The sequence below is a fragment of the Centroberyx affinis genome, unplaced genomic scaffold (genome assembly GCF_046629955.1).
Source record: "Centroberyx affinis isolate AG114_WGS23_722 - 3 ecotype Tasmania unplaced genomic scaffold, CSIRO-AGI_Caff_v1 ptg001139l_1, whole genome shotgun sequence".
Lineage (NCBI taxonomy): Eukaryota > Metazoa > Chordata > Actinopteri > Beryciformes > Berycidae > Centroberyx > Centroberyx affinis.
In genome coordinates this window covers 140,022-152,920 of record NW_027279675.1, presented here as the reverse complement: position 1 = coordinate 152,920, position 12,899 = coordinate 140,022, and the positions used below count along the sequence as shown (strand labels likewise).

General features: G+C 42.1%; 1 protein-coding gene across 2 annotated transcripts in view; it reads left to right on the top strand.

Moving 5' to 3' along the window:
- Nucleotides 1-1,032: 1,032 nt before the first annotated feature.
- The window catches only part of tcf7l1b (transcription factor 7 like 1b), a 33,067-nt gene continuing 21,200 nt past the window's right edge, over nucleotides 1,033-12,899 (top strand). For both annotated transcript variants that reach the window (XM_071524045.1, XM_071524044.1), the window contains exons 1-3: nucleotides 1,033-1,888; nucleotides 2,015-2,087; nucleotides 2,182-2,309. In XM_071524045.1, the coding sequence (XP_071380146.1) occupies nucleotides 1,703-1,888; nucleotides 2,015-2,087; nucleotides 2,182-2,309 (387 nt within the window). In that variant the 5' untranslated portion in view covers nucleotides 1,033-1,702. The remainder of the gene's footprint in view (nucleotides 1,889-2,014; nucleotides 2,088-2,181; nucleotides 2,310-12,899) is intronic.

Here is a 12,899-nt window from a genome sequence, read left to right as displayed (position 1 = left end):
TGACTTTCTCACTAAACCTGGCCTGTCATTATCACACGGCTGTAGGCAACACGGGTTCTGGTGGTATAGCCTTGACTCTAGATATGAAATATTGCATGGCCATGACTGCAGTGCTGGACACAATGCAGACTGCTGTTCAGGTTTACTCAAACTCTGATGCAGCATGATTAGAGCAACATATATGTATTGTATTGTATTGTATGTGCTTATTCTCATATTTTAACTGCAATGGGCCTGCAGGTTAAGAGATATCCAGATTGATTGCTTTCATGACGGTGCCATGTCCCTCCAGTTTGGGTTACAGTTAGCAAAGAGAGTGAACTTCCTTTCCATTTCTTGTGTTTGCCTGCAGGATTCGTCACTGCGCTAAGATGACTAATAGACCGCAGAGCCAAAAGTTTCTTACACTAATATGGAGAAAATTCACTTCATGATTTATAGACTGTTGTTGATATATGTACAAATTAATGCCACATCAACAACAACAACAACAACAACAATAATCATTACTATTATTATAGCCTAATAATAATGATAATAATAGTAGTAGTAGTAGTAATAAAGTAGTAATAATAATAATAATAATTATAATAATTATAATAATAATAATACAACTTTGGTATAATTACATGTAGGAAGTTATAATAATAATATATAATAATAATAATAATAATCATCAATAATCGTGTACACTTTGCTCACCTTAAACTACGCAAAAAAAAATAGTCTCATGCTTAAATATCTATTGTGAGTATTTTTTGTCACTGTAACGTGCAAAAGCCTCCATTTGATTGCGTACAAACCTGTTTAACCAGTTGATTCTGTTACAATTTTCTCGATCATTTTATTGTTGTGTTGGTCGCATGTTGGCTGCGTGTTGGTGGCTTGAGGGTTAAGAATAGCTGATCTACATGGTGGTGAATGAAGTGTCGGTTTTCAGCGCAAACTCCTCCTCTACGGACGAGCTGCGCTTTTCTTCCACTTGAACAACCAAGTAGTTTTCAGGGCGCATTCCCCGGCAGCAATGTGGAGGGAAAGAGCGACTTCGTCCAGCTGAAAATTCAATTCTTTTGCAACGGCTATAATCTCACTTTGACAGTTTCTGAGCTTTAGGGAAAATAGCGAAGCGTCGGCTTAAACTTCTGGGGGAAAAACAATCGAGTCAGAAGTGAAGAAAACTGCAGCCTGACCGTCTCGTCTTTTTTTTTTTTGTCTGAGCCATTGTTTTCTTACACATGGATATTAGGAGGTGAAATTGGACGTCATTGTTGTTCTTGAGTAACCTACCAGTCGGTTTGACTGTAGTTTATTTGCTCCCCGTGGGTCTATAGGAGGAGAGAGTCCCATTCCTCTGCAGCACAAGGAGAGACATACAGGGGCCACAAGTTGTCCACTGCGAAGGAGACAAAACTTTGCCAAGTTACTGCGCATCCGGCCGCTGACGCCAAACCGAATAGATATTTCATGCTTATGCCCATGTTTTAACTTTTATGGTGGATTATTGGAAGATTCGTCATGGAGAAATGGGAAAACGCTCAGAGAATGAAAACGGAGTTCTGAAAATGCACCGTTGCTTGCAGATAGTTTAGTATATGGTTTGAGTGGCTCGTTTGGACTACTTTAATCTGATAAAAAGTCAATTGTTCTAGCGAGTGCTTATTGTTTTTCTCCTTTAAATACTGTCCGCTTTTTATTTGCAAAAATGCCACAATTAAACGGCGGAGGCGGAGATGATCTGGGGGCGAACGATGAAATGATATCGTTTAAAGACGAAGGAGAGCAGGAGGAAAAGATCTCCGAAAATGTATCAGCAGAAAGGGATTTGGATGATGTGAAATCCTCCTTAGTGAACGAGTCGGAAAACAACAGCAGCTCGTCAGACTCCGAGGTAAGGGCACTGCACACACGAATTGTTGCTCAGACCGCTCACCATTAAGAGGGATGTATTTAATAAACTTGCTGTTGAAAGTTTCACTAGTTTCCCCCCTCCATGTGTATATTCTCCCCTTGTCAGCAAGCAGAGCGGCGCCCCCAAACCAGACCCGACACAGAAAGTTATGAGAAAACGAGAGATTACTTCAGTGAAGGTAAAAAAGACTTCGTGCTCTATGAGCTGTTGCTACACTGCAATATTGATTTTATGCATATTTAATTCTGATTTTATTTTTTATATCCCCGCAGCACTGAGAAGGCATCAAGATGGTGGCTTTTTCAAGAGTCCCCACTATCCTGGCTACCCATTTCTCATGATCCCAGACCTCACCAACCCCTACCTGTCCAACGGCTCGCTGTCTCCGAGTGCAAGAACGGTGAGTGTGTTTTTTTGTTGTTGATGGTTTTGTTCACTGTGTTTCCACAATACTCGCGCACTCTCCAGAAAAACTTTGGCCGTGCGTAAAAGTTGCCTGTGCACTGCCAGACCGCCATATTCCCTCCGAGTGGCCTCTCAAGGAGTACTAACTACTTCTTTGTTCTTTTGGGGATATAAATTTCTCCCTGCCACCCACCCTTGAAAAGCCTTGTTTTTTTTTTTGACAGCTTCACATTAGGCTCAAAGTCAGTCGTTGATTTTTTTTTATTTGGGATAATTTATGATGGCCACCTTATCGAAAAAACATTATAGGCTAATATTCCTGTAGGAACTTATAGTTTGTGTGTAGTAGGCTACTTAATAATAGTGAGTTTATAGTGACCTTTTCTTACTCATGCTATCTTCTATGGTATCACTGTAAAACTCCAATAGGGACTTATAGTTTTACAGTTTATAGTATCATTCTAAAATGTACTATAGGATTACAAGAGTTCTTTTTTCATATGGGCCTGTTCCAATTAGATTGTTTTCCTATTTGGGTTATTCATGAGGGAAGCAGCTCTTTAGTTTACAGACCTAATGTTGACATAAAGTATCCTATAGCATTCTACTTGGCCATCCGCTCCAAGTGCATTTGAGACACTACAGGTTTTTAATTGCACTCATATGCTCCTCAAAAATTGAAAATAGGCTGTTCATGCAGTCACACCCTACAGTAACAACAATGTAATACCTAGCTTTGACACACATGGGAGGCATTTCACTGCAGTGTACATGACAGCAGTTTTGGCAGTTGAGAGACTGGTCTTATAAAATCTCAGTGATATGGTTGTCAGTCATGAGTGAAAGCTGTTGATGGTGAGCTTTAAATTGATTTACTCATCAGGATCTGTTGCATATTGGTTTTCCATAATGCAGTGAAGTTGTTTTAATCAATAAGATCAATTAATGTTGCCAATAGTTGAATTGGTTTGCCTATTGATATTATGTTATTCATTTTTTACTTCAGTAAACATCACATTTTTAAACGTGCCTGAACAACAAATCAATTATGCACTGAGACCAGACACTCATTTCACACTAATTAACAATGACACTGACATGATCACTGCAATAACATTTGAACAAAAAAAACCAACAACAACCTTGTGACTTAGGTCAAAGAACAGGTTGTACATGGTCATGTGGAATATTAATTCCAAAGAAACATGCAAGACATTAAGTTTGCGATGTTACGCACAATGTTGGTGCGAACGGTCTAAAACGCATTTTGAAGAAAAATGGGTCTATGCAAAGTTGCTTGAAATAACCCCTGCTGCAGCGTGATGTTGTCCATCCCCCAATCCCTGTCACATCCCCCCCAAAAAAACAAGCACTTTCGTTAGGGCCTGGCAGGCATTTGACTGAAAAGACCTCCCTCCCCTTTTTTTCTGTCTCCTTTTCACTGTTCCAGGCCCACTCCCCCTGCCTCGCTGTACCTTCCATTCAATTAGAAAGGCGTTAGTTGACCATTGTTATTCTGAACAGTCTTGATGGCTTCATTGGAGGTCTCCATCGGGGCTCATTAACTAAATGGCTACTCCTCACACTAGGTGATACATACCACTGTGGAGATCCTCTATGTCATTTTTTTTCCTGGCCACCAGAGTTTTGCAGGAATAACAAATGTGAGCGAGATTCTTGCGCTGTAACAGAAAATGCGTTTTTATTGATGCATGACCTCATTTTCTGTTTCTTCAATATTGATTACTTGAAGGATTTTAGCTTGAAACTGTGGCAGATGTTTCTCATATTATTCAAGGAACACACTTTAATAGACTGAAGTAATTGACTGAAAATGTTAGTAACCCATTATCTCGTCTCCGCTTTGTTTTGCCTTTGTTTCTCATAGAGCTGCCTGGAAGAAAAGGCTCGCACTTCCTTGTGTTTTAGTCCAGGAAAACAAACTTGAAAATTAAAAACGACTGTTCTCGTCGCTCAAGGCAAAGGAACAAATAATTGCTAAAGCTTGAAAATTTGGAGGTTAAATCCTCCATATTATAGAGGGAGGAAAGAATGGGGTCAATGGGACAGAGTGAGCTGACTGTGTCAATCAGCATGTCCTCATGGTAGAAAACAAGCAGGCAGACAATGGCTGGCATACTTAGGATACATACCAAGCCAGTCGTCTTAAGCTGTCGGTGTGTTTTCCATATTGCACACAAGTGTACTCGCTGCTCATGGCTTAGTGTGAATGCTGAATTTGATTGATGAGATGTTGAGTTTAGTGCCTTTTTAGGCTTGCAATCAGGGTTTGGTGTGTGTACACTTGTGGATGGAGTTCGATATAGTCAGATTAAGTGGAGAATATTTACCAGCAGCCTGCACCAACGTTTGGCCAGCAAGGTAGGTTAACTAATGAGCTCTACAGTTACTCACACTTGCTCTGTGTATCTGCAGGATGTCCTAATTGGTTGGTGAGATAGATGGTGCCTATAGTTACTGTAGGAATGCAGTTGTGTCATTACCTGCCTGCTCTTCAAATCCATACGTTCCCCAGCCTAACGAACAGTATATGTTTGGGAAAGCACTGTTGAGGTTGGCAGATCTGCTTTACATGTGTGGTGTGTGGTCTTGCTGTTGATTGAGAAACATAAAAGTTATGTCTCTCAAACAGATGATCTGGTGGCTCCCATGGAGCAGAATTCACTGCTCTCATTCCCAGGTGGGGGAACTGCAGTTTCAGCTTTGAGTGTAATGTAAATATTTTTGTAATTGAGTGTAGAAACAACAGTGTGTGTATTGTGTGTGTGCATGTATGCGAGAGACAGAGGGAGATTAAAATTTTACATTGTCCCCCTTGAATCTATTTACAACTCCCCCCTCTGGTCCGACATCCCAATAAATAAATGTACTTTTCAAATTATTTGAAACAGTATACTATACAGTATACTGCACTAACACATTAATATTCCTTACTTGACAGCACTCATAAAATATAACGAGCGCAGTGTTGAGTAACAGGTAGATGTTGTGCTCAACCGTCTTTTCTGCCTAAGTGCGGTGACTTCACTACGTGATGTGCTACATGTTGAATGATTTGAGGCCCAACTTTTAAATGTGGATGTGGCAACCCTATCATGAGCAATGAGAGACAGGCCTACATGGGATCAGCACAAAGTTCCCCCGAGGGCCGAGCATAACTGATTTAAAGCCTGCTCTGCTCTGACATTCCGCTGTAATCCACAGAGAGTTGAGGAGGAGGTTTTATGTTTGGAAAGATGTTCCACCAGACTTCTGCCTGGTATGGGGTGGAGGGCCAACAGGGTTTTTCCTCCGGGGTTACACTGACAAATCCCACTTATTGTTTTGAGGGGTCGATTCGTCGCTACAATTTCGCTGCTTTGTACCTATAGTGACGGGCTGGTGCGAGATTTAATTGGTGAACACGGCCTGCTCGACGCCACCGCTATCAGCCTCATCAGCAGTTTAGATAACTCTGCTAGTACATCATCACCATCATCACTAAAGAGAGAAATGCCTCTTGTGTGTGAGAGGTGGCGAGTAAGCGAGAGGGAGGTGAGTCGCTCAAATATATCTTCATCAAATACCCAGTGGGACACTCAAACTCCCGAGCATGATTGTTGAATAGAAAATTGTTTGAGATTGAGCCGTGAATGGAGAGCTTGTATGAGTCAGAACATGTTAGTAGCTACAATTGCATGCCTCCCTGACTTCTTTTTCCATTCTTTCTGGTGCTTTTGGTGCTTAAAAATGTGCAGACAAAGAAAAGTCAACATACACATTGTCCTGTTGAATAAAAGGGCCTCTCCTTGCATAAGCAAACGGTGTTTGTGTGGAGGTATCTTTTCATCAGGTTGCTCACTTGGCTTTTCCACTCACCTTGGTGTGTGTGTGTGCGTGTGTATGTCCGCATGTGCATCCATGCGTGCTGTACGTTGTGTGTGTGTGTGAGTAAGTCTGTGAGGGGGGGGGGGGGGTGGTGGGTTTCAGGTGAGGGTCTGTGGATACTTTGCAACAGAGGGAACAGTGTGCCGGCTCACATTCTGACAACCCTCAGTGTTGTATGCCACTGCTGAAAGTAATCTGAATGTTAGCTTGCAAATATTTTTTTAACCAAGGACTGTGTCAACAGAGCTAACATTTTTGACTAGGTTTATAGTTTTGAAAAGATTTTTTCTTCAAAGGCAAACAAATCTACATCAATTTAGTGGCACTATTCAATTATAAAAAGCTCGCCTGCAGCCTCAGAAATGCCATGGCTGGCTAAGGCCTTGCCTGGAGTGATACATTTTGATAGTGGACTTATTGTTAGACTTGAGGAAATTAAATTAAATTCTGCAAAAGTTTGTTTTGAAATATCTAATCAATCATGATTTAGTTTTAGAAAGAGGGGGAGATGCTGGGACACACTTTTATTTATGTTCTATTACAGTAACATCATTTTTACTTGATGTTACACTATAATTGTTATGTATTTACGCAACTGTATGTCTGAACAATTACTATTTTATTATGAAGGTGGAATTAAGGTCAGCACCAGGTTCTAATTATTCCAACATAAATCAAAGCAATTAAGTGCTAATTATAGTGCCATGATAAAATATAAAGGAATATCTTACAGTTACAAATGTTACGCTTTACACTGCTTGATGCATAAATCACTCGCTATTCACCCAGCATATCAGGAGGTGTCATACCTGGAGGGAATATGTGTGCTTTTTTCACAATCTGTAGAACCTAACCGAACTCCTAGTAGCTTCCTATCCAGCCGTTCCTCCTGGGTTTCACAGGAACACGGGGTTGGCGTTTGCATTTCATCTCCAGGCCGGGGGATGCTCATGTTCGCTTCCTAACGGCACTTGTGTAGAACTGTGTGAAATGGTGTCAGTCCTGGTCTGTATCCCTCCCTCTTCGGTCTCTGCGGAAAGCATGAGCTGGCGTCAATTCCTCACGCTACCCCTAGCCTGCTAGTTCACTACCTACCCACCCACCCTCCCGCCTGACATTAGAAATTCTGTTTATAGCACTCTCTGGCTTCTCAAGAGCAGGGCCCATCAGGAGCATCTCAGCACCCTTTGAGGAAAGGATAACCACCCTCTCTCCTCTCCAGCCGCAGACTCCCTACGTTCAGTGACATCAATGAATCCCTTTGATGTGCCAAGATGAATATGTGTGCAAATGTGTTTTTATCAATTTATGTGTTTTTCTCTTTCGCTGTGTTTGGCCAGAGCTGCTGCGGAGTTTGTGGTTTGGTACGTTGCTTTTCCCCGTGAAAAATGTGGTCATACTTGTTGTGTTCTAAGTTGCGAGACGTTGGGCCAAGGGTGACCACGTTTCTAACATACCTTAGTTTCTAACTTTCTGCTTTCCTAAATAGAAACGTGATTGCTATGAAGCAGTTTGACAATACGAAGATATGTTGTGTTGTAGACCAGCTCAACTCAACATCCAAACACCAAAAACACTGGTGTTCTCTAGTATACCTGATGCTCATTCATATTAAAACTGTTTCATAGATATAAAAAAAATCACTAGCTATGTATTGAGGCATTTCCTGATGCAAGTCTGCTTTCTACTGTCCTTGTGTAGCAGATGCTCGTTTTTTTTTCTGTCATGGGATGGGCTGTTATGGAGCACAGAGTCAGAGGAGTTGAGGTTGTTGCAATGGAAACTACTCAACAGTGTCGGTGTCTCAGCTTAGCCATGACCACTCCTGTAATTTACCCAAAGCACTGACTCTCCATATAGTGCCGCGCAGCTGCTAATTGTCAAAAAACGTAAAAGAAAAGTTTGCCATGAATTTAAGTTATGGGAGGTGGAAGTATGGGCGGGGGTGGAGGCACAGATCATGTATCATGTGAATACCAGCTTAGTAATGTCTGTTCTGTGGTATTAACCTGGAGTCACGGTGCAGAAGCGAGGTTGGGCGTCTGGTTTTATCAGCGGGTCAGGGTGATCCATCTCACTCCCAGGTGATCAGACTTGGAGCTGTCTGATGGGAGCAGGGTGTCTCGGTTATTGGACTGCCCCGTGTATTATGTGTATATGTGGCCCCTGCATGGCCATAACCACTACTGTTTAGCTCACATAAAGAAATGTTTGCCCTCTCTAATTGTACCTTAAACTCTTCACTCCATGTTAATAAAACGTGATTGTACGGCAGGAAGAAAAAAAACAACAACTCTAAATAGGGTTTCATCAGTCTGGTATTCCAAACAGCTGTTTTCAGTTTAAGCAGTGCAGGCAGCAGGAGAGGGAGAGAGCGGGGAAGAGGAGAGATTGTTGATGAGATGTGGTGGTGGGAGCATAAACTGGGGCAGATATGGGTCCCGCTATTCCTTTGCCTGTTATCCTGAGGTGGGCCAGCTTCCAGACCTTGAGGCACTTACTTATCTGAGGGATTCTGTCTCCCACAGAGCAGCGCTCCTCCGCCATAGCCCGCAATGCTTTGCCATTCCCTCACATTCACGGCCCAATCAGCAAGCAGCAGGAGGCTATCAGATCATGCACATGTAGCATCAGTAGTACTGAGGTTTTTATCAGGCTTCACTTAAGTTCACATACAGGGCATGAACACGCTTCCTCTGAGCCTACTGGGGAACATTTAAGAAGAGGAGGCAAACTGTGCACACGGTTGGTTAAAGGCCATGTCATATGTGTGTAGTGTCAGTAAGGTTCCAGTGGGCGTACTAAATAAAGAAGTGGATGGTTATCCGTCCAGGATGAGGTTAGTTGACAGTGAGCAGAGCAGCTGTTCTTCTTGTTGAAGTTATAAATCAGTTTGGCTGCTTCCCACTGAGTGTCTCCCTGCACTGGAGCAGTAAGTTTGGACTGCTGGTGCGGCTCATGTCCCCAGACGGACGCCTGTCAAGTCAACACACTGCACCTGCAAACACGCGCGACCTACATCATACCCTAACCACTTTATTTTATGATTAGTTGTCTTTACTAGTTTTAACTCATGGATAGATGATAATTTTGTTACTGAGAGAGCACCGCACCTCTTCCCCTCTATTATGTTTTATATTCAAGGCAGCTCATCTTTAGTCAAGCACTCAGAGCGTGGATCAATCTTCCACAACATGACATTTACAAAAGAATCAGTACTGATGAAGAAAACATAGATAGAGAGTCCCAGCCTTATGCTGAAGCTGATGTGCCACTCGGTAATCTGAACTTAGACATGGGTCTAAAAACAGAAGTAACCTATATATTGCCTATATGATTACCTATATGACTAGAATAAGTCCTACAGGGAGCCATAGGGAACTTTCTTTTTTTAATGAATATAGCAACATGCCATGTATTACCATATGATTGCATTTATAAAGTTTGGCTAAAAACTACCACAGGGGGAAATGATGAGGCATTGGGGGAGAACAACGGATGAATTTTTAAACAATGTTCTTTGGATGGTGCATGTACAATGCATAAGAGATATATCTGCTTGTATGTGGTTAGTCCCACTTGTGCTTATGCCAATCAAACCAGTACACATACATCTCAAGCTCGGATATTCTTCCACTTGTCCGTGTGGTTGTTCTTCTAACATTGATAATAACTTAGCCTTCGGGTGCCCTTTGCTTCCTCCAGTTACCCTTGTAAACCAATTGTACTTGTTAAGGAGTCACAATGTTCTGCAGAGCATCAAATTTGATTAAAGCCAAGCAAAGGCACAAGTCATCTAAAATGTGTAGCCTCCTTATCTCCAACCAGACTTGTGGCTCCTGTTAGAAGAAATAGTAGAAACAGTAGAAACTTCTGATGGGTTGATATTTTTACATCAGCCTCCACCGAAGATCGCTCTTTCCTGACCGCATTTGCCCAATTTAAAATTAGGAGTTAATGTTATTGATTAGTTGTGAGTAATGGTTGTGGTTATGGGTCTTGTCATGGTGCTTCTTAGACAGAGACTCTCTAAGTGATAGTGGGATTCCCCTTTTGCCTGCCTCAGATGATCAGTTTGATTAAGTTTTTTGTTTGGAGATTTTATTTTGGCTCATTTGGTTCGGCCAGATGTTTTCCAGTTCTTTGGTTTTAGTTTGAAATTTTTTGCTATTGTTAGCTGACCTCGACATCACCAAAACGACCAGAATGATAATGTTTACTAGTCACATGATATCAAACAATTCTTCATTGCAACAGCATCAGCGTCAGGAGCATTGGATGGCAGCTCCACACCTCCGCTGATATAATCCCTCATCCATTTACATGGCTAGATACCAAATCCCTACAAATGTGACTGACTTATTTGCTTCAAATTTAGAGTAGCTACATTAGAAAAAAAAGATCTAATCAGCCCTATATGACATGGAGTAGGCCAAGGAGCCCTTTTGTTTGATTTGTACATGGGCTGGAGGGGCTGGCTATTGGAAATCCCTGAAGCAGGCTTTAGGGGCAGGTCTGATTCTCGTGTGAAATGGGAAGGCTCTATAGCTCTCGGCTGACTTGACTGGGGCTGTATGGGTGTGTTGGCAGGGGGAGCGCCGGTCATGAATAGGGTCTTTGACTACCTCAGACTTGCCCTGAAAGGCAGGACAAAGACCCTAGGGCAACGGCTTAGAGCCTCACAGCTGAGCTACAGAATGCTTGGCCCAGTCTTCCTCCCTCCTTGCCTGATTTAAATACTACAGTGGCTTTCAGCATTCTGGCGACGAAGGCTCGCATTCACCACAGCACATTTACCATCAACTTTTTTCTCTGTTTTTGTTTACAATATACTAATGCCCGACCTGTTTACGCAATCCACTGTATGGAATCCTTCAAAGGGTGGTGAATATGCATTAGTAAGTCTTTCAAAACAGACTGAAGATTAGCTTCATGTTGTTTGTATTAAGCAGAATTTATTTTGGTACACACTGTAACTGCATGCGCACACGTGTGTATCATTGGTAATCGCAACTCTACTTGAAGCCACCACAGTGAAGCTGTTAATTATAGAACATTTTTGTTTATCCCCATGCAAGATGGAGATATTGGCAAGTAAACAAGATTAAATTTGGTGTAGACCTCTCATTGGTTTGGTTAGCTTGATTATTTTTGACAGATCTGTGTGACTCTTCAGTTAGAGATTTGCAGAGCAGAATAAAAAGCCATAAATCTTTTCTGCAGAGTTAATGGGTCATTTGAGTCCCGTCCAGACACTCTCTCCCCATAGAGTGTCTAGTTTCAGATGTCACTCAGAGCTTTGTTTGCCCCCCAGGGTGAAGGGTTAGAGGTCAAGGTTCAGGGCCGGTTGGCTGAGTGGCCACAAAAGCCCAGGCTTCCCTCAGCACATCCGATCCCTTCTTCCACACCAGCCTGCAGTGACAATAAAGGGATCAATTTGCAACATTTGTGTTTTCTTATTATAATCGCCTATCTAAAATTCATTTTCACTTCAGCTATGGCAGTGACGTGATTATAAGGGCATAGTTCATAGTTTCACAATGAGGCAGTAACACCGGCTTAAATCCTGCGCTTAGTGTCTTAGTGGAAACTGTATCATTGTTCAGTTTTTGTTTTGGAAAAGTTGCATTTTCCGTTGAACAGCAAAAGTTCATTTGCTGTGGTGCTGGCCTCTCACTAATACCTCACATCATTGCAAAAGTTCCTTTTCATTGGTATTATTTATTTGAGAAGTCATATTTGGGAGGTTTGTGCAAAGACATTTTAATTCTCTGTCGATCGAGGTTAATAATTCTGTAAAAAGCTCTCAGTCTCTTTGTTCAAAACACCTCCGAAAGTTTGCAGGCCCACACGCTCGCCCTCCTCAGCCCCCACCCACAGTCTCAGCTTCTCTCTGCCCCACCACCACCCAAACATGTCTTCCAGCCAGGTTTATTATGCCGTTTCACGCAGACCAAAATTGCAGCTGCATGGAGAACAATCTGGAGCACATTAGCTCAGGCGCTGTGATTTATAAATTGTTTCTCAGGCCATAAATCCCTGCTGTAATTGTGCACAAGCTCCCCTCTCCCTTTCTCCAGTCACTCCCCCTTTCGTTCTCTCTCTCTCTCTCTCTCTCTCTCTCACTCTCTCCTTCCCTCCCTCTCTCTGACACAGCTTACAGTTCTTGGGTCATCACTAATTGTTTGCAGAAGTGTGCAGTTTGGATTGAATAGAGGTTTGTTGCGTTGTGGCGCAGATTTGGCTTCACGGGGACAGCTCTCCATGAAAGATAAACTTTCCTATTTTTATGCTGTTCGTAAAAACCTTTTCTGTAATGTAGTGCGAGCCACACTTCAATGTCCAAAATGGGATAGACATGAACATTTGTCTTCAGCTCCCTGTTACTGTGGTTCATGCTCTGCATTCCTGAATACTGTGTAATAGTTAGGGGCCTCTCCTCAACTCTGTCGCTGGGAATCTGATATTTGCAGCAGCCCCTGATCATAATCACCTTGCCATTCTCATTAGGTTGTATTGAAATTGAGAGATAGCAGCAACTGAATATATTGTTTTCATGTTGAGCCTTGACTTCGCAACGGTGCGCTGTATGCCATGAAGACATTTTGGCCTTTTTTAACTTTGAAAACTGGTACATCTTATATGAATCAATGATGTGAATAGTCAGAAAACACTAGAACAAATTCTCTCCTCCACT